General features: G+C 57.9%; 1 protein-coding gene across 7 annotated transcripts in view; it reads right to left on the reverse strand.

The window, feature by feature from the left end:
• The window catches only part of TTC7A (tetratricopeptide repeat domain 7A), a 136,664-nt gene that overhangs the window by 16,738 nt on the left and 98,396 nt on the right, over positions 1 to 21,530 (reverse strand). For 6 of the 7 annotated variants that reach the window (XM_051839053.3, XM_051839079.3, XM_017340791.4 and 3 more), the window contains 3 exons: positions 18,478 to 18,638; positions 4,916 to 5,032; positions 1,769 to 1,866 (listed from right to left, as the gene is read on the reverse strand). In XM_051839053.3, the coding sequence (XP_051695013.1) occupies positions 1,769 to 1,866; positions 4,916 to 5,032; positions 18,478 to 18,638 (376 nt within the window). The remainder of the gene's footprint in view (positions 1 to 1,768; positions 1,867 to 4,915; positions 5,033 to 18,477; positions 18,639 to 21,530) is intronic. The other variant, XM_089327698.1, reaches the window with a different exon arrangement.

Consider the following 21,530-nt stretch of genomic DNA (forward strand, 5'->3'; position numbering starts at 1 on the left):
ATGGAAAACAAAAATATCAGCAAAGAGGCTCATCCTCCCGCTGTCTGTAGTACTGAAAACAGGAGAAATTACCCCAGGGTATGCAACGACAAAAAACAGCAGAGCCTAGAATCACGGAGATTCTGCAGTTGTTTAAATAACAATGTAGAGATAAGGATGTTGGCACTGGCGCTGTGGTGTAGCGGGTAAAGCCGCCACCTGCAGTACTGGCATCCCATATGGGCACCAGTTCAAGTCCTGGCTGCTCCACTTCCTAACCAGCTCTCTGCTATGGCCTGGGAAAGCAGTAGAAGATGGCCCAACTCCGTGGGCCCCTGCACCTGCATAGGGGACCCGGAGGAAGCTCCTGGCTCCTGGCTTTGGATTGACCCAGCTCTGGCCGATGCAGCCATCTGGGGAGTGAACCAGTGGATGGAAGACCTCTCTCTCTGCCTCTACCTCTTGTAACTCTGCTTTTCAAATAAATAAAATAAATCTTAAAAAAAAAAAAAAGGATAAAGATGTTGACTTAGCAAGACCTTTACATTATATATTGGGCAGAAAACAATCCAGTTGCAGAAAAATATGATCACATTTTATAAACAAGAAACGAGGAAAAAAGCCTGAAAGGCCTTAATGGAGAAATTAGGGGTGATCTTCCTTTTCCTCCTTTTGCTTTTTTAAAAAAGGGGATTCTGACAGCTTGTGGGAAAATGGAATTAAAAGATAAGTTTAACTTGGTGCCAAACATGCCTGCGATCCACGCGTGGTTTTTTTATGACAGAAAACAACATTTTCCAGGAGCATTTTGAAGAGTCCTCCTAGAAAGGACACACCCGACACTGCGCCGAGCACTTTCGGGCGGCAGCTCGGGGCAGGCTGGGGTCTCGGCAGCACCTCACGCCCTGGCAGTAGAGGGGTGACTAGGGCCTGGTCAGGACAGAGAGGCTGCTGACATCTCCAATTCCCACGCAGGTCAAATGTGAGCCCTTTATCTCTCTCTTTCTCGGAGGCAACGAACGCTCCAGTAAACTCAGGAGACCTGGGGCAAAGCACAGATGATTTGTTTCTGGGACAAGCGTACACAGAGTCCCAATAACTTTGTGCATGATTTGTCCCTCCTCCACTGCGAGAGGGCCACCGGCCCTGGCACTGCCTCCTGGAAGCCTGCAGCTCCACACGCAGCCCCACTCGCCTGAAGTCAGGTGCCAGGTTTGGCTTCTGAAATCACCGTCACCTGACCGTGAGGGCGCACTGTGGCTCACGCTCACGGAAGTGGAAAGAATGAGCAATGGCTCTGACTACGACTCCACTCACACGTCCATTCCCGTGCTGATTGTTCTTCCGGTGTCCCTGGGGGAAGGTGCTGTGCTTTCATCGGGTTGTCAGTTTAAAGAATGTGAGTTTGAAGTTCCCGAACTCGCTCGAATTTCATGAGCCATAGGTTTCGGGATGAGTTTTTTCCAGGAAAAGTCAGCTCAGCCACTCCTTTCTACCTGACTCATCTATCGAGGGCAGCAGCTAGATTCTAGGCTCCAGCTCCAGCCTAAGGGGGAACCGTCGCGGTGCTCCTGGCTATCTGTCCACCCCAGCCTCCTCTCTCTTCACCTCCACCCTCCCTGCTGGTTCCAGCTGCCCACCACCTGTCCCCGGCCAGCAGCCAGCCACACCCAGACGCCTGAGGGCAGCTCCTTAGCTCTTCAGCACCAAGCTCCCTGGGCTGCGGCTGGCCGGGGGCAGTGGTGGGCCTGGCCAGGCTGGGGCAGATGCCCACAGGGACAGCTCTTACTGGAGTCTGCGTCATGGGCATCAGGGAGAGTCAGGTGCATGCCGCTGTGCTTCTTCATGGTGAGGCCCTCGGTGAAGCTGCCGTCCTTTTCCAGGCCTCTGGAAGACAAGGCAGGGCCCGGCCTGGTGAGGGGTGGGCTTGGCAGAAAGAACGACGGAGCCTCAATCCAGACAGGCTCGTGGGGTGAGAGTTTGGACTGAGAACAGAGACACAGTCAGGGCCACCGGGAAGAGCTCAGACTACCAGGGCAGCAGAACTGACCAGCGGGGCTCCCATGTCACGCAGGCTGAGTGCTGGGACCTCCCTGCTGTCACTCCCCAGCGCCCTCACCATGTCTAGCAGAGTGCCAGGTGCAGAGCCGGGCCTGTGCACTGGCTTCTGAAGCAGGCCTGGACTCCGCAGGGCACTGCCAGGGCCCAGCCACTGTTACCCTCCGCCCCCACCCCCACCGGGGAAGGAGGGCATGGATGCCTTATCTGCCCCAGTCTGGAGCAGCCAGCAGGGGCCCTGGTGTGGCAGATAAACAAGCATGGTGACCCCATCTGTCTCTACCCACCCCACTTCCCCAGGTCCCCGAGGCTCCCGTACCACTGGGGGGTCCTCTTTTCTCACAGTGGGAGATGGGGAGGGGCAGGAAAGAGACACTGGCTCAGAAGAGAGCGCAATCTGTTGTGTGACCTCTGGAGACAAATGTGGCCCCACCAGACCTTCCACTGCTGTGGACATCCGCGGCCTGGGGTCCTCCGGCTGTGGGAACTTGAGGAGGACAGCAGCAGAGAGGGCAGGAGAGAAGGTGGCCAGGGTGGCCTTGCCATCCTAACGGGGGCTCACACTGGTCCCACCAGGGCCTGGGGATGCATAGCCATCTTCCCCAACATCAGCGGAAAGCCAACCAAACACGGGCGCCCAGGGCCGGTTCCCTTCCCCTCTCCCACCCTCAACCCATTCCAAGATGCTCCTAAATAACGTGCAAAAGAGCCAGGGAGGTGAGGTTAAAATCATGGGGCCACCTTCTGCCTCAGCAAAGCCGATGGGTCTTCACTAGTTTTCATTTATTTATTTGAAAGGCAGAGTTAGAGAGAGAAGGAGAAATCAGAGAGATCTTTCATCTGCTGGTTCACTCCCCAGATGGCTGCATTTGTGCTTAGATTAAGCTAGGAGCTTCCTCCTGGTCTCCCACTTGGGTACAGGGGCCCAGGTCCTTGGCCCATCTTCTGCTGCTTTCCCAGGCACATTAGCAGAGAGCTGCACTGGAAGTGGAGCAGCCAGGACTCGAACCAGTGCCTGTTTGGGATGCCAACACTACAGGCTGTGGCTTAACCTGCTGGGAGGCCCTGTGTGGGTGGGCGCACTGCCTCATCCTGCTCCTCTCGTCCCCTGTGGCTTAACCTGTCACAATGCCAGCCTCTGAGTCTTAGTTTTCTGACCTTGAAAATGAGCATGACAACATCCATCTTACAAAGTAGTTGGGAGAAGGAAATGAGACAACAGAAGCATATGCCCATCGTGGGGCGGCTTGGAGCAGACCCACAGGTGTCTGCATCCTGTCTTCTCTCTCAGGGCTCCAGGAACAGCCCATCTTGGAACACACTACTTGCCACTCAGTCCTGGGCCAACATGCAGCATGTCCCCTACCTTGAGGACCCTTATAGCCCAGTCAAGAAGAAGAGAAAGTTCAAGCTGAGCAATTAGCAAAGATTCACAGAGGGTGGAGGTGAGGCCAGTGGGGCTGGCCCCAGGAAGAGGAAAGGAAGCGGATATGCCCAGGAGTTCAGTGGGAGGTGAGAGTGGCCCAGACCTTCAGCTACGGACTATGGTCTCGACCCTCGACTGTCCCAGACTTGATTTTATAGGCTCTGGATTCACAAAGGAATCCTTCCTAATCCTGAGAAAGCCAGAACACACCGATCCAGGCTTCTGGTCCAGAAAACCAACCTGGCAAAGCCCTGCCCTGCCCTGGGCCAGGGAGCCATGGGAGGTTCCCCATAAGTGCTGGGGGGCTGGCTGCTGTGATGAGTTCCATTAGGCTATCAGGACAGAGATAGAATGTGTGCCCCTGGGATGGCACCTGGCAGTTTGCAGCACTGCTGCTCTGAGAGGCGCGGGAGCTAAGCCTACGGCTCCGGGGAACCTGCTGTGATGGACCACCCGGATGAGCAGCCAGCCATCTAGAGAGGCAGCCTGCTCCGGGGGCCGATGGGGCACCAGGTCGTCCACCTGCTCAAGCTGCCCCATCTGCACGCAGGTGCCCTTCCCACCATCCACACCACCCAGCTGCCAGGTGGCTTCCTGTCCCCTTCCTAAGAAGTTCCTCACCCTCCAGGCTCCTCTGGCAGCTTCCACTCAGTGCCCTGCCCTGCCCTGGAATCTTCCAGCCTCCAACTCCTGCAAAGGGAGGGCTGACTCTGCCCATGGCCCCTTCCCCCAGCTGAACACCCTTGGGTCTCCTCTGCAAATTGCGCCCTTAGAGACCTCCCTGCTGAAGTCTGCAAACCTTCTGGGCTCCCACAGCCCCTGTGAAAATACAAATACCCACCAGGGTGGGGGTCCCCAGTGGCCTGAGGGAGATGACACAGCCAGCAAGCACAGAGGAGGGGCAGAGCGGAGACAAGAGGGACAGGAAGAGGCAGTGAGCCCAACCACAAGGGGCCTCCCTGTCCTCTGGCTGCACAGGCCCAGCCTGGGCACCCCACTGGCTTTGAGCAAAGACTGTCTGCAGCTTCAGCCCAGACAAAGGTGTCCTGCTGGGGCTCAGAAAACACAGAGCCCAGGCTACAGCGGGCGGCACGTGTATCTGAGGTCTGAGCCCCAGCTTCCTCATTGGGCTGAGAATAAAATCTGATAACATCTGAGATATGAGTCCAAGCGGTGGAGGCAATGAAAGCGACAAGCCCAGCCCCTGGCTCAGGTGCTCAATGATGATTTCTCTTCCTTCTGGCATTCTGGGCTTCAAGTTCATAAATCCTGAGTAGAGAGCTGCCAGGAAGTTAAACACTGTCCCATGCCAGGACAAAGCCCCGGGGGCAGGAAGCTCCGTACTTGCATTTGAACATCCCTCCACCCCCACCTTGCCCGGCACCATGGCCACCACCTGCCAGCTCCGCCCTCCACCCTCTGGTGACCCAAGGGAAGACGACAGCCACTCACCCCAGCTGGGAGAAGCTGTACAGGGTCTGCCACAGGCGCAGCATTTGTCTACAGGTCACGAGGGCTTCCTCTGGGCCTTTCAGCGTCTGCTCCAGCTTCACCTTGGTGAACATCAGGCTGCGGGGAGGAGCGGGGGTCAGTGTGCTGGCAGAGGGCCCTGCTCTCACCTGGCTTTCCTCCTCGTGTGAGACCCTGGGGATTCTGCCCCACCAGGTCAGCCCCCATCTGCCTTCCTCTCTAGTCCACAGGAGGCAGACTCTCTGGGGACATGGCTCCCTGAACCACTTGTTCTCTCTGGGCCTCAGTTTCGCCCCTTCTTGGAGCACTCTTTTGCACTTGCCAGGGCCCACCAGGCTCCCTCCGTGTGTTCCCCAATCAGACGTCATCTTGCTGTCAGATGTGACTCCTAGCCTTGCCTGCTTTGCTCTTCCTACTCACAGCCTCAGCTAAACAGTGTCCCTGTCCCATGTCTCATGGAACACTTGGTGGAACTTTACATAGACCTGCCTGTCCTAGGGCTCAGGAGAAGGCCCTGGGTAATAGCCATGCCCAGAAAGCACTCTGAATCAGTGAGTCAGGTTGTGCAAGGAATTGGTAAGAAGGGTACCTAAAAGAGTTCTGTTTTCATTTTATTTAAGAGGCAGAGACAGACACACAGATGGACAGACAGCTTCCATCTACTGGCTCGCTCTCCAAATGCCCACCACAGCTGGGGATGGACCAGGCCAAAGCCAGGAACCCAAACCAGGTTGTTCATGTGGCTGGCAGGGCCCCACACACGTGGGCCATTGCCTATTGTTGACAGGCATGCATTAGCAAGAAGCTGGAATCTGGAACAGAACTGGGACTCCTACCCAGGCACTCCGATGCGGGATGTGGGCATCTCAAGTGACATCCTTTTTTTTTTTTTTTTAATTTTAATTGTATTTATTTGAAAGGCAGAGTTACCGAGGGAAGGTGAGGGGAGGGGAGAAGAGAGACCCCACACAAGGCTGTGATTCCCAGTCCCCACCGAACCACAAGAGTGAGCGAGGCCTTTCTCTTCTCAGCATCGCCGCTGAGCAAAACAGGACTGCCGGGCCCTGAACTTTTTTTTTTTTTTTTTTTTTTTTTGACAGGCAGAGTGGACAGTGAGAGAGAGAGACAGAGAGGAAGGTCTTCCTTTTGCCGTTGCTTCACCCTCCAATGGCCGCCACGGCTGGCGCGCTGTGGCCGGCGCACTGCGCTGATCCGAAGGCAGGAGCCAGGTGCTTCTCCTGGTCTCCCATGGGGTGCAGGACCCAAGCACTTGGGCCATCCTCCACTGCACTCCCGGGCCACAGCAGAGAGCTGGACAGGAAGAGGGGCAACTGGGACAGAATCCGGCGCCCCAACTGGGACTAGAACCCAGTGTGCCGGCACCGCAAGCGGAGGATTAGCCTATTGAGCTGCGGCGCTTGGCCGGGGCCCTGAACTTGACCGCTGACACTGGAGGTTCTGGCAGACTCCTGATGCCGGCACACAGGACTCCACGGATGCTGAGTTCTGCCTGCCCCGGGAGCTGCCCCTCTGACCCTCGGGACCGCCAGCTGGGCCCTGGCCTCTGTTTCCTCCACTCCTTCCTTTGCAGCCCACGTTTCTCTCCGGCCGACCGTGACTTGCTGGTGGGGAACAGCAGGGTGAGATTTCTCTGGGTACTCCCCGGGGGGCACTTCAGCCCCTGCACACCTGCGAGCTGGCCTCAGACTCCCTGCTGGATGCTCCCTGGCTTGCCACAGGCACGGGCAGACGCCCCTGCCCCCACGGGAGAGGCAACTCTTCCTTTCAGAAGGGGGGGTTCCTGAGTGCTGGGCAAATACTGCTTTTCATCTGCACTTTTCCTGACGAAGGCTTTTCTGCTGCAGCACACAGGACACCCCCTGCCCCCCGTCACCCCTACAGCTGCCCCTCCGTGCACACTCGTCCCACACCCGACTTGAACTCTCATCTCACTCAGGCCTTCTGGGGATGTCCACTAACGAGCACCTGGTGGGCCCAAGTCAGACACAGAGGTTCCCACTGAGGGGCCGCATAGCCGGCACAGGGGCTTGGCACCCTGCCGCCCCTCCCCTCCATCCAGATTCTCCAAGGGCCCAACGCCCCACCAGCACCGGGAGCCCCCGCTTTGGGGAATGTGAAGCAGAAGACAACTTCTGTCTTCCAGGCAACCATGAGAGTGCACCAGATGACAAACTGCCCGAGAATCAAGTGGCTTATTTCAGATGGGCTCAGTGGGAGGGAGAACAGAGCGCTGGTGTTGAGGAAGAGGAGGATGGGGTGAGAAGAGGTGGGGTTGGGGGTGTGACGAAAGCTCCGGTGCATTGCAAGGTCCCCTCCCATAAGCAGCCAGGGCAGCAGAGTCCTCTGGGCAGGGGGACTCCACCCGGGGCTGGGCTGGGACAGTGCCCGGGCAGCCCAGCCCTGCAGCATTCCTGGCTCCCAGCAGGCCCACTGCCTCCTCAGCACCTTCTCTCTGCCAGGCAGGTCCCCTTCCCACTGCTGCCCCCCCCCCCCCCCCCATATCCCGGAGACCAGGGCGGGTCCAGAAGGGGCCGAAAGCTGAGCTGGCGTCACAGTCACTTCCACCGGGCAGCTGTGTCCTCGCGCCTGCTGACATTCCATTAGCATGAGTGACCCAGAGAGGAATTTCTCAAGCCAACCACATCCTTTCTGGGCAGGGCCAGGCCTCCAGCGGTCACCCACCAGCCAGTCTGAGCCTTTGCTGCCGGGTCCTGGGAGCTTCCAGATGAGCTCCTGAGATATCGTTGGTCCGGCCGCTGAGTGCGGCTGGAGGGACTGTCCAGGCTGTCACTCCAAGCACTCTATGGCCTTCAAGGCCTTCCCGCCCTGGCTGCCATCGCTGCCACCCTCCCACGAGCTTGGGCATGGGTGCAGGGATCACACAAAGGGTGGCAGCTCCTTGACCCGTGGTTGGGACAGGTTCTTGGAGGTACCCACTGGGACCTGCCTTTTGCCCTTTCCCCACCATAGTGTGGCCAACGACTAACCAGATGTCCACTCTTTCTCTGGGTGCTCCCATGGGGCAACCTTCACTTCCTGTACACCTGCGAGCTGGCCTCAGGCTCCCTGCTGAACGCTCCCCAGCTTGCCACAGGAGGAGCAACTCTGCTGACCAGACAACTAAAGCCCCGCCCTCTGCCCACCTATACCTTCTTGCCCAGCTTTTCAGAATGTCCGGAGAGGGCCGACAGAGCCCTGGTGTGCCATCATGGCTGGTGGGCAACACTTCTGGGCCCGCACAACCAAGCAGAGTCGGAGCTGCGGCCAGAGCCTCATCAGAACGCAGTGCTTCCTGCGGGGGCCGGGGCAAAGTGGGGTGGGCAACCTGGGCTCCCACCTGCTTTGAGCAGTGCCCCTTGCAGTCATATACACAGAATGAGCTGAATGTGTTATTTGAATGAAAGTCTCAGAGACTTCACAGAAGCCACTGTTTTGATCCCAGGGTCCCAGTCCTCCTTTAAGAAGCCCCCGTGAGATCCCCTGCCCTTCTGTGAGTGTGGGGCCTGTGTTGGGTCAGCATTGCATGGCACTACAGACTCTCTCCACACACCACCATCCAGGCTCAGGCCTCGGAAGGAAGACGACCTCCTGCCACCCCCACACTGCCAAGTCAGACACTGCAGAAGCAGTCTGCAGCCAGTCCACCAATTATCTCATTCTCGCCCCCTGGTACAGCCCCACCTGGACAGCAAGTACCGCATTATGAGACAGGCCCCGCCTCCTTCCATCATAGCATCTGCCTGGCTAGCAGTGCCCAGCATGGCGCTGAGCACATGGTGACTCCGGCTGCAGCGTGGGCTGGCCCCACATGGCCCACAGGCAAAGTGCAGGCCACTTCTGTTTCAAACTGTGCAGGAGTAGAGCTTTGCTTCCCACGGCCAGGGCCTGGGAGGAACCGTATGTTCTGGGCATGACATGAACAGGTGCGGCTTCTCCTGACTGGAGCCCACCTCACTGAAAGGCATGGTCACTGGGCAAGGCCAAAAGTACTTGAAGATCTCTGAGAACAGTCTCTGAGACCGGAATGCCAGGAACACTGGACTCCGGCAGCCGTCCAGTATGCAGGCACTCTGACAAGAGCCGTTCCTGCAGAATGTGTGTCCTCAAACTGGGCACGGTCACATCACTCAGAGTGAACAGATACTGGCCCAGGAGCCAGAAACCCAAGCTGAGAGCCCAGCTCTGTGGCCGTCCAGCTGGGCATGTGACAGGTAAAACAGAAGTGAAGTCGCCTGCCCACGGGACTCCCACGAGGCTGACCTGGGATGACCCATGAGCAGCAGCCGAGAAACCCCACACTGCATCCAGCTGTCCAGCACAGGGCTCTGCCTGGAGCTCAGGAACGGTCTCCTGCTTTAAACACTGGCCTTCCAGACCCTGCAATGCCAGTTTCCAGGCCAGGAGTCCTCCCACCGCCCCTGGGGTCTATGGTGGGCTTGTGACATAAAGAGGATGGGGGTGGGGAGGATGCACAGAGCCACGGGACTGGGCCCTGGGGCAGGGGCCCCTCTCTTGAGCATTTCCCTCTCTTGAGCCAGAAGCCCATGTGAAATGAACACTGAGGTCTCTTTAGGCCAGATGTCCTCTCCAGGTCACTGGTGTTGCAGCGAGATGAAGTGAGCATTCTCCCTGGGGGAGGGGAGGAGGGTTGGTGGCAACGTCCCAGCCCAAAAGCGGTCCCACTGCTGGTGCTGGGGAAGAGGCCAGTCCTGGGAGGCCCTCCGTCACGGTGCTCAGCCTGTCCAGCCTGCATGGCAGGTGTGCCCTGGACCTCACAGGAAGCTCCAGTGCCCCAGAAGCCTTGTAGGACCTTATGCCCTTGTGGGAATGCTGCTGCCAGGAACTTCAGCAGGGGCTCTGGGCTCCCTCAGCCACGGTCCTAACTGCCCACCTCACTGCCCACCGTGGGGACCTGCCACCTCTCCAGTCACCTGCACGTTCTGGAACCCAGGGATGGGGTGGGGAGCACAGACAGGGCGGCTGACCTGGGCAGAGCCCTGACACTGCTCAGCACCATGGCCTGTCTGTCTGCTTCTGGCCAGCCTTCTTCCTATGGAGGAGGTCATGAGACATCGGCTCTGCTCCTTGTTAGAAATATGGCCTGGCCCGTCCCGACGGCTCTGCTAGGGGCTGCTGGCACCTGCTTCCTCCAGAATGATAATTATTTGTCAGAAGGATTAAGACTGGCAGCCCCTCCCCTCAAAGGCAAAGACAAAGACTTCCACTGTTACGAAGAGGGAAGATAACAAGGGGAGCCGCCTCAGAGGAGGCGCGCACGGTCTTTCCGAATATGTTTGTACAAACCCCATTTTATGGACATTTATATTCTGCTGATGCCTCTGGCTAAGCAAGCACTCTCCTGGCCCTGAGGTCTTCTCATCCATCCCCGTCCCCTGGGGGCTCCAGCTCCTTGTCCCTACTGTGTCCCGCCCCCTCCCACGCCCTACGCTGCTCACCCCAATGCTCCACTCCTGGATGGGGTGGGGCATGCAGGGAAGGACACGGACGGTGTGGGCAGCAGGTACACGGGTCCACATTTTTACTTTCAGCTTCCTGAAAGCAGCACCTGCCATAAACCCACAAATGCAGTAATGGCCTTGTCCCTAAGGGAGCCACCTCTGCCCACTGGCTCGCTTCCTGCCCAATAGGAGGACACAGGCTGGCATCAGACATGCGGGGGTACTTCTGGGCTCTGCCGCTTTCTACCAGTGCCTAACCCTCTCTGAGCCTGCGATGCCCCTGGGAAGCAGGGTCAGCACTGGGACTGCCGGGAGGCGTGCTGGGAGGACTCAGGGTCAGGGAGCCATCCAGCCAGTGCCTGGTGCACAGGGAACCGTGCGGAGAGGTCCGCTGTCATTCTCGGTCCCATCTTCCCCACTCTTGGATGGGGACCAAGTCATTTTGTCTGGGTCTCCCCAGTGCCTGCTCTCAGATCACACAGCAAACCCTGGCTGAAGCATGGAAGAAGGAAGTCGAGTCTCAAGCAAGCCAGGCTGCAGAGTACCCCGTGGGACCCTGTCCTTTCCAGTACTCCTGGCCCCCTCTGCATATGCCTGGCCCTGGGCGGCTCTGCCTGGGGGCCCTCGCCGCAGGGTGGGAGGGTGGCAGCAGGTGTGGCGAACACACAGAAGTGGGTATTACCACTTTAAAGGGCAGTAATTAGTGATTCCAGTGGATGGCTGTGCGGCACTGTTTTAATAAGAGTTCTATTTTTATAGAAAACACATAATTGAGTGAAAAAGCAGGCTATTCTGGGAGTCAGGTGCCCATGCTTCTGGAAAGTCCAGCTCCTAGGCCAGGAGGCCAGGGCCTGGGCACCACAGCACCAGGATCAACAGGCAGCAGGCCCCGTCCTGGGCAGCACCAAGACTGGTGTGACTGCGGGAAGGTCACCCACACCCAGACAGCCTCAGTTTCGTATCTGTAAAAAGAGGATAGTAGCATAATTTGCCCTGAGATTGCTGTGTGGAAATACGGCACCTAACAGGCCCAGCCAGGGGCTGGCCCAGAGTGAAGGGTTCCACCCACACTGGCCCTCACTCTTCCTGCCCCTCCTGTGTGCACCTGCTCGCTTGGCCTCTTGGTAAAGTGGGAGGAACCAGACTCAGCCCTGGGTGTGACGTTGCTAAGGAAGCTCTAGGGTTCAAGTGCAGCAACTTGTCGGGCCCTGCAGCTGACCTGGGTTCCGGCTCTATCACTCATCACCTGCTCCTCCATCCCAGAGTTTCACTTTTGAATCAGGAATGTTGTAAAGACCCCAAACCAAAGAATCCCAGATGCTAGTGGGGAGGGTGAGGGCTGGGAAATGCCACCATCTTAGGGTGTTCCCTCCCATGGCCTGTCCATCTGAGGGGCAGCTGGGGGGTCTTGGGTGCCCAGCCTGGGGCTCCCTACAGTGGGGGTGGTAGGCAGAGCAGAGGCCACAAAACATCCCACGTGACTGGAAACCAAAGAACAGAAGGGGCACTTGAGGGAGTGGTCGGAGGCTGCCAATGACGCCAAGGGGACCCGCTCTCCCAGGCGCTGGGAAAGGCTCCACCAGCGCCATCAGCTGGTTCCGCTTGCCCTCGTGCTCGCCAGCGCTTGATTTTCTAAAGGGACTGGGACAGAAGAGCCCCACCTCTAAGGGCTGGGGCATCGCTCATGCCAGCTGCATATCTCCCGGGAGACCATGGCCCAGGGCCGTTCTTAGTAGCGCTCCTTATCCTTTACTCCAGCAGTTTCCCCTTGGACTGTGGGGGTGCACTGACCCCACCCCCCAGCTTTGAGGACCCGCCCCCTCTCCTTTAACATGCTGCAACCATGAAGCGTCCGAAACCAGCAGCCTACAAGCTTCTGTCTCGAAGCTCACCCTTCCTTCAAAGGCCCTGACCCTGGTGAACAGCTCGCGGCTGCCCCAAGAGCCCCTGCTCCGGTGGGCGCGCCTGTGGCAGGCCCATGGCGAGGCAGGCAAGGCGTTCTCATCTGTCATTATTCTCTGTGTTCTGCACTGACTGATGGCGGACCGCCTTGACTCCCTTCATGGCAGGCCACCTCCAGGTACCTCTAGGTGACCTCCAAAAACGAATGTCAACCACACAGAGCCCCTTGGTAACCACTCAGGTGGAAGAACTTCCTGAAACGGCAGGTTCGGTGGAACCAAGGCAGGTCCCTGGCCTAGTAGGAGACACAGAGAAGTGAAGTCTGTGGCAGTGGGCAGACCCCTGGGGAGCAAGGCTGGGGAGGGGGTGGGAGGGGGCAGCCCTACTTGTGGGCACGGCCTTCTCCCAGCGGCAGAAGGCTTTGTCTTGGGGCTGGGCCCTGGACCTCAGTGCCTGTTTCCAGGTCTTATTGTACTGTCAGGAAGCCCAAGGCTCAAAGTACCTTTGATGACCAATGAAAAATTATTTTGGGAAAACCCTGCAACTCTCTGCTTCCTTCCTTTCTTTCCCAGACAAAGTAAGCGATGCCACCCACCCTCCTCCATTTGAAAGTAAGCAGACCACGATCCACAGACTGCGCTCTGCCTTACATCTGCACGCGTCACGCGGGGCAGGGTCCTGGGGCACGGGGAGCAGCACTGCAGTGGCACGCTGACTGTCAACCCTGCTCAGCCGAGGAGGAGCTGACCTCCAGGAAGGATCCGCCACTGCCGGTGTTACACCCGGCTCAACACCTGATAGCCTGGGCCTGGTGTCCTGCTCGGGGGCTGTGGCCGCCAGACATGCTTAGCAAAGCCGGCAGAGTGATTAACTATGTTTGTGTTAATACCTTTGATTCCAGCCTCACTGGAGTGTTGGTATTTCAAGCATCCTTTTGATGTACTGCAAGAACGAAGAACAATCAAATAAACACACTGGGTGTAAGGCAGACATGCTAACAGAAGCCTCGGATCCCTTCTGCTCAGTGGGGTGCACGCTAGAAATAGATCACACACAATCTGATGGAAAGGGGAGGCAGGCCAGGTAGGTTGCAGAGGTGGCCCTGAGGCCCAAAGTCAGTCTCAACTGGATTCAGCCAAGGTCTGGCCCCAGCTAATGCTGAGGTTTCAGCTCACATATTTCCCTGAACATCTAGGTTCCCTGGGGCTGACACAGGCCACGAACTCTGCCTGTGGACAGGGCCACGTGGATGGCTTGCTGCAGAGGCCTCCAGGCTCCCACACCTTCCCCCAGCACCTCGCAAGCCCCCGAGGACCAGGGCTGGCCAGCAGAGGCTCCCATGGGGGCCGACCCGGCCACCAGGATGTCAGGGGTGGAAGGAGGCAGCCTTGCCCACTGTGCAGAGACACAGGTAAGCCACTGGCTCCTCTGCTGCCCTACGTGTGGCCTGGGCTCTCAGAGCAAGCCTGGCCAGCTGCCAGCCTGGGACAGGAGCAGTGACTGACAGGCTGGTAACTGGAAAGCTCCCATCACTAGCCCAGGAACTTTGTTTGGTTACCATGGTGACCTTCATTACAAGTGGCCTGACTAAGGCATGAGGAATCTGTTACCTAAAACCATTGCCCTGCGGAGCCCCTGGCCTCGGGAGGGACGCTTATCAGTGGCCCATCCCATGACCCCTATTCCTGCCCACTCCCTGCTCAGGCCTCCCAGCTGCCTCCCACACCCAAAACGAGAAGAAAGGGCTAGAAGGGCTAGAACGGCATCTCCACCTGCATGAGACCTCCCACATTCCTCACAGGGAGGGTGCTGCCCTGAGCCCCCTGCAGGCCTGGCCCTGTGGCTGGCTGGCCAGGGACAGGCCAGCGGGCACATGTGTCCCGGCTTAGTCGGAAGCCGCCCAGGGTGTCTGGTTCCCACCGTGCCAGGTTCACGCTGTCCCTGTGGGGCCATCAGTGTCTGCCTCATCACGTCTCTGCCTTTTTCAACCTGAGCGCCACTAACCAAAGGTCATCCTGCAGCACAGAAATCAAGATCTTTGCTCTGCTTCCTAATCTCTGAACTCAGCAGGATTTTCAAAAAGTTGGCCTCCAGGAAAGCTGGCTTTTGCTCCAGGAGTCCAACAGCTGCCTGTATGGGAACAGTGACCTCTGGGGGCAGCTGAGAGCTTAAAAACCCTTCTCCAAGACTGCATCCCACCTCTGCTCAGGGCTGAGCCTCGTGGCAGCAACCCCCATCTCCACCTCGAGGTCCAGCCCACGCACGGTCCCCTAGGGTCCCAGGCTCCAGTCCAGGGCTATCCATGGCCGTCTCCAGGTCCCTCCACACTGCCACCTTAGACACAGCTGTCAATTGGCTGTGTGCCCTTCTCTCGCCTGGGTCTCCCAATGACCATGGAAGCAAAGGGAGACAGGGCAGGTGTTGTCAGTCCCTGGACAGATGAGAAAACAGAGGCGCAGAAAGGAGGTACAGTGTAGGCGGCACAAGTGACAGACACAACTCAGGGCGGAGACCTCACTGCGGCTCTCAGTCAGGATAAGCTCATGTGGACAGGGGTCTACCCACCCGCCCACCGGCTTCCTCCCCCATGCCAGGCAAGGCCCATACTCAAACACTGGTCTGCCAGCCTCTTCTTTCCCTGGGGCAGGCTCTGGGATCCAAAGCGCCCAGGGCCACTGTGGGTGGGAAAAAGTTCTAAAGGGAGTCGGTAAGCAGGACGCCACCTGCCAGGTGCTTGGTCGGAGAGAGATCATGCTGAATGTACTAGACCTTGTCCAGGAGGTTGAGATCGGGGCCAAAGGTTTGATTTGTATTGTTTTGCCGCAGTGATATTTACGGGAGCAGCTGTTTAATTAACTTCCTTGGCAACAGCTGGAGCCACACACGCAGCTTGTTCCCAGCGCAGGGAGCCGCTGGAGAAGCAGGCGTGGTGTCAGTCCAAGAGCAATGACATTTTTCAGCGCTCCCTGACCCGTAATGGACTCAGTGACATTTCCTGCTAATCCACGGGTTTCTGTACTCCAGGACTTCATCAGTGGGGAACAGTATTGGGTTATCTGCAAAGAGTCCCAGTCATACCCCTAGAGTCATGCAACAGAGATGGGGGTGGACGGGTTCTCCAGCCCCCGGGCCCAGCCGCAGAAGAGGGGTCTCCAAAGAGTCCACGGAAAATGCATATCGTGAAAGAAAAAAAGCTATGCATGAATTTCAAAAGTTCTTTTGCACCAAAATGAACTTTTCTTTTAATTCAGTTTTTCCAGTAACTTTTTAAAGTACTCTCGTTATATATATATATTTCTTCTGTTTGGCTTAGAACAACAGTGACTGATTCTTGGATGGAGGCTAGGATCCCTTATGTATTTCCCAGTTAGGGGCCAGCCTTTGTCGGGGCCAGCTCACAGGAAAGCAGAGCGCTTCCTGGGCCTGTAGGCAGAGCTCAAGAAGAGCCTGTCCCTGCTCACCCTCTGCCCTACTGCCCTGGGGAAAAGTGTGGCGCTACTGGGCTTGGGACGTGCTAGTCCCTGAACCCATGGCAGACCCCACCCTGCAGCGACAGGGGCAGAGGAACGTGGGGGGTGGGACGCGAATGCTTCCTGTCTGATCCGAGCCCCCAGAGCTTCTGAAGCCCCTGCAGTCACACTGGGATGTCGGCATGGATGAGCTATTCCCATGGTGGAAACTGTTCCTTTACGCTCTGCCTGCAGAAGGGCAGACACTGTTCTCTGGCTGCTCCCTGCACGGGCACAGCTGTGCTGCACACAGACAAACAGCACAACCCGCACCAGCTCCCTGACCTTGCTGGGGGCTAGGCGCCCTCTGAGAACCCACGCAAAGCCATCTCCCTGGACATGTGCACAGAATGCTCTAGGTCACGTCTGCTCATGGGCTTCCTGGGGGTGTCACCAAGCTCAAGACCCCGGAGGACTCTTTGAGTGAAGCATTTCCTGAGGAGGAAGACGATGAGCTGGGGGGAGGGCAGCAGCCAGGGACACACACACTGCCCATGAAGGGTAGAAAGCTGTCTAGTCCAGCTCAGCGCCCTGGAAGGTGGAGGAGGCCAACGGAGGTCATGGGAAGCAAGGGGGCAGGGCCACACACTGGGCGGGAGCCACTTCACAGCCACACCTCGCACAGCTTGGGTCAGCCACGTTTGCAACAGGCCAGGAGGGGTGCTTCTGCTGGGCACAGAGCAACTCAGCTCGGAAGTCAGGAAGTGAACACCAAGATGCCAGGTGCAGCAAGGGGAGGGTCCTGAGCTGGGGGGGGGTGGCTAGAAGGAGGGGCTGGGGCAGGGGTGGACCTCCTTCCTTGGCTTCCAGCAGAACAGCCCTGCTCCCCCTGCTCCCCACTCTGTGGCCACGTGAGACTCCATGTGGAGAAAGCACTGGCTTCTGCCATACACACTTGGACCTGGAGGGGTGTGTGTGTGTGTGTGTGTGTGTGTGAAGGACCCCTGCCCTCTCCTCACCTGAGCTGTCTAAGCCTTTCTTCTTGATGGTTCTGTTTCCACGGAAGCCTAAGGACAATTAGGTCCACACACAACACACACACGCACACCCATGCATACCTGCAGACATGTGACATGTATGCCAGCAGCAATGGGGCAGACTCTGCCTGGCAGGCGGGAGGGTCGAGTCTGGAGAAAAGCAAGGTACTGGCCCTGAGAGCGAAGAACCTTTGTCTTTTGTGCCCTTTCATTCCAAATCAAGAGTAGAACGTTAGCACCCAGTCTTTCTGTGTTGTACTTAGGATTATGAGACAGGTAACTAATCCCTTGTCCACACACAGTTTTATCTGTCTGAGGCTTCCCTAAGCTCCCCACCTTTTAAAGTAAATCTTAACGGGTACTCCCAGGCTGAGCCTAGGCTCAGAATCAGGGCTGCCCCTGACACACAGAGAGGGGCTACATCCAGTTGGCCAAGCACGCTGCTTACACATGGCTATGAGCAGCTGGGACCCACCTGGGCCAGGACAGGGGAACGGGAGGGGTCAGGGTCAGGGTCAGGGTGATGCAGGTGGAGGTCAGGGTCACGGGACTGTACACCAGGCTGATGGGCAGGATGTTGCCCACCCTCGGCCCTGTTCACCAGGGCTCCCCTTTTCAGCGAGTTCTCAGAGTTCCAATTCAGGAAACTGCACCCTTCTGAAACCCTGGCCCGGGGGAAGCCATCCTCAGCACCCTGACAAAGCCACCAGCAAAACTGTCTATAGTGTCCCTGAAGGGCTAGGGGCACAGAAAGGCCAGAGCCTCTGAGGGCCTAGGGTTGAGCAGGTGGAAACCCAGGCCTCCCCCAGGGAGGGACATCCTGGGCTGGGACTCCTGAAGCCTCCCTTGTCACCTGCTGACACCGAGGCACCCACGACCGTCCTCAGCTCCTTGTGAGCCTGTTCACATGGCCAGCGTGAGTCACCAGGGCCCAGGCTTCTTCCTGGCTGGCTGCAGCGGGGCAGCCTTGGGCTGGGTCTAAATGACCTTCCTTCAGAACCCAAGATGGGACAGGTGGGAGTCAGCTGCTCTTCCTTCTGGAATCTCACAATTCAAACAAAGTCTGTTAGACCCAGGGTCACCTGCCCCTGAGAGGAGGAGGGCAGAGACCTAAAGATGCCCTCCTACTGGTCCCCTCCATGGGCCCACAAGGCTCTTGCTCCCTGGGGTCCTGGTTGGGTGGCAGCAGATCCTCTGCACATAGGTGGGGGTGGGGGAAGAGGGAGAGGTGGGGAGAGTGGGAAGGCCCAGTCCTGCCCCATCCTTACTGCCTGGGCCAAGTGCACCGTGAACCTTGCTCCAAGAAGCGGCACATCTGGCTGATGCTATAACAAAGGGCTGTTGGGGAGCAAGACCACCCGGGCCAGAGACAACACCCTCCCCAGCTGCCAGCAAAGAGGAGGTGGCTGGTCTGCTCAGAGGCAGGGGGCTGGCTCCCTTGGCTTCTGCCAGCCCAGTCAGGGTTAGAATCCTCTCCTTGAGGTCCCTATGAAACTCACGTAGAGCCCAAGGCGGGTGGAAACAGCCGCACACCTGCACGCAGCCCTACCTCACCACTGCACCCCACACTGGTGCAGGGTGTCACAGCCAGTCACAGGTCCTCACCCCCTCAACTCTCCCCACCTGTGTCAGCAGGTGGCCAGCCCCCAGCCCGACAGCGTCTCCAGGGAACTCACTTGAAGTTCTCGGGGTGCTCGGTGATGGCCATGTTGATGACGTCCAGGGCGTGCTGGTGGTGCTTCTGGGCAGAGAAGAGCAGCGCCAGCAGGTGGAGGGCATTGGCGTCGTCCCGGCACACTGTCAGGGCCTCCTGCAGCTGCTCCATGGCCCTGGAGATCTGCCAGAGGCAACCCGCCAGCTTAGGGACTGTCCCCCGGACTCCAGTGCCAGCTGCCTGGTGAGAGGGCATCCCAGGCTCCACTCATGTGAGCCTCAGGCACTGGGGGGCAGGGATGGTGATGAGAGCTGTGCTGTCCCACGCGGGAACAGAGGGCCAAGGTCACAGTGCAGCAGAGCATTGGGCAAACACCGGCACAAGTGACAGTGGAAGGGGAGGCAGCTGGCCACGGGCAGAGACTACCTGGGAGGGGTCAGGGGAGTGCTGCCCAGAGGGGAGGGAAGGGGCTGCCTGTACCTCCACAGGAGGTGATGAAAAGGGGGAGCTCCAGGCAGAGGGTGCAGCATGACCCAAGGCAGGGAGCCAGGCAGGGAGCGGCAGGTGCACAGAGCAGGGCCGGGATGGGGCAGTGACTGGTCTCTACCGTGGGAAGATGATGTCTCAGGTTTCACCTTTTGGTTTTCATTTCAACAGGTAATTGTTAAGCCTAGTTCTTGAAAGAGCTAAGACTGGAGAGGTAGGATGAAGGCAGACCATGCAAGGTCACAGAGCTCCCTGAGGAGGGTCTGGGAAGCCCCTGCAGGCGTCCCCTGAGTGCCTGGAGGAAAGGCCTTTCCCTGGCCCAGGGCAGGTGCCGAGTGCCCCTAGCTTGGGCTCCCTTCTCTGTGTCCTGTGCGAAACAGGGCAGGCCCGGCTGCTCTGAGAGCCCTGTGGGCACGCCCAGCAGGGCAAGGCACTTCTCCTGCTCCTCACAACCCTCCAGGTGGGAACCCTGACACCCTCCCAGATCCAGCTGCAGAGGGCGTCTGTGATGTGCAGCTGGGATCCCATCTGTCAGTGGGAGCAGGCTCATGAGGTCCACCCACTCCCCAGCACGTCCCCCAGGGAGACTGCTTCAGGGCTAAGACACAGCCGTCGCTGCCTGCCTCTAGGGTTGGGATGGATCCCTGCTCCTAGCTGGGCCCAGAAGGGGATGTGAGCGGCTCATGGCACTCGGCTTTTCCTGGAGAAACCATCTTAGCCAGCACTCCCTAGATGGGTCCCCAGACTCCCGGCCTGCCTCTCTCCTCCACCAGCTACAGCTCAGCCAGGAGGGTGGTAGGGTCAAGGAGGGCAGCTCCCACCTTGGTGGGGCCTGGCAGTTTCCCCCAGCAGAAAGGGGAAGAATTTTGGCAGTCCTCAATGGAAATACTTTTTATTTTTTAAATTTAATTTTTATTTTTTAAATTTTTGACAGGCAGAGTTAGACAGTGAGAGAGAGAGACAGAGAGAAAGGTCTTCCTTTTTCCGTTGGTTCACCCCCCAAAGTGGCCGCCACGGCTGGCGCGCTGCGCTAATCCAAAGCCAGGAGCCAGGTGCTTCTCCTGGTCTCCCATGTGTGTGCAGGGACCCAAGCACTTGGGCCATCCTCCACTGCACTCCCGGGCCACAGCAAAGAGCTGGACAGGAAGAGGAGCAACCGGGACAGAACCGGTGCCCCAACCGGGACTAGAACCCGGGGTGCTGGCCCTGCAGGCAGAGGATTAGCCAAGTGAGCTGCGGCCCCGGCCAATGGAAATACTTTTCCAAAGCTCCCAGCTGGCTCTCCCCCTGTCTTATGCAGTGCTGGGTGACCAGCAGGGCAGCGTCGGCCTCCTGCAACCCCGCTCAGCACACTCCTGCCTTGCAGCGGCTCCCTGCCGTCTGAATGACAGATCCTGCTGTGTGCGCCAGGTGGGCTTCTGCAGAAAGACTCATGCATTTGTTCTAGAGCCGGCTCTGCTGCTTGCTGGCCTCTGTGCCCGGAGTTCCTGCCTTTTTTCTTTTTTTTAAAGACTTACTTATTTATTTGAAAGTCAGAACAGAGAGGGAGAGAAAGAGAAGAAAGAGAGAGATCAAGGCCGGCGCCGCGGCTCACTAGGCTAATCCTCCGCCTAGCGGCGCCAGCATACCGGGTTCTAGTCCCGGTCGGGGCGCCAGATTCTGTCCCGGTTGCCCCTCTTCCAGGCCAGCCCTCTGCTGTGGCCCGGGAGTGCAGTGGAGGATGGCCCAGGTGCTTGGGCCCTGCACCCCATGGGAGACCAGGAAAAGCACCTGGCTCCTGGCTCCTGCCATCGGATCAGCGCGGTGCGCCGGCTGCAGCGCGCCGGCCGCGGCGGCCATTGGAGGGTGAACCAACAGCAAAGGAAGACCTTCCTCTCTGTCTCTCTCTCTCACTGTCCACTCTGCCTGTCAAAAAAAAAAAAAAAAAAAAAAGAGAGAGATCAAGAGAGAATCTTCTATCTGCTGGTTCATTCCCCAAATGGCCACAATGGCTGGGGCTGGGCTAGGATGAAGCCAGGAACCAGGAGCTCCTTCTGCGTTTCCCATGTGAGTTCAGGGGCTCAAGCACTTAGGCCATCTTCCACTGCTTTCCCAGGCCATTAGTAGAGAGCTGGATCAGAAGTGGAGCAGCCGGGAATTGAACTGGTGCCCACTATTATCAGCACTGCAGGTGGCAGCTTAACCTGCCCTGAGATTTTGCCTTTCTGAATTCTGTCTTCTCATCTGCAAACTAGGCACATGCTGCTCTCAATAGGGTTAAAAGCCTACTGGGGCCGGCACTGTGGTGTAGCGGGTAAAGCCACTGAGTGCAATGCCGGCATCCCATATGGGTGCCAGTTCATATCCTGGCTGCTCCACTTCTGACCCAGCTCTCTGCTATGGCCTAGGAAAGCAGAAGATGGCCCAAGTACTTGGGCCCCTGTACACACGTGGGAGACCTGGAAGAAGCTCCTGGCTCCTGGCTCTGGATTGGCACAGCTCTGGCCTTTGAGGCCAACTGGGGAGTGAAGTGGATGGAAGATCTCTCTCTCTTTCCTTCTCTCTCTGTGTAACTCTATTAAAAAAAAAAAAAAGAAAGAAAAAAAAAGC

Source organism: Oryctolagus cuniculus, chromosome 2 (genome assembly GCF_051225735.1).
Source record: "Oryctolagus cuniculus isolate XC-2025 breed Fujian yellow rabbit chromosome 2, ASM5122573v1, whole genome shotgun sequence".
Taxonomy (NCBI): domain Eukaryota; kingdom Metazoa; phylum Chordata; class Mammalia; order Lagomorpha; family Leporidae; genus Oryctolagus; species Oryctolagus cuniculus.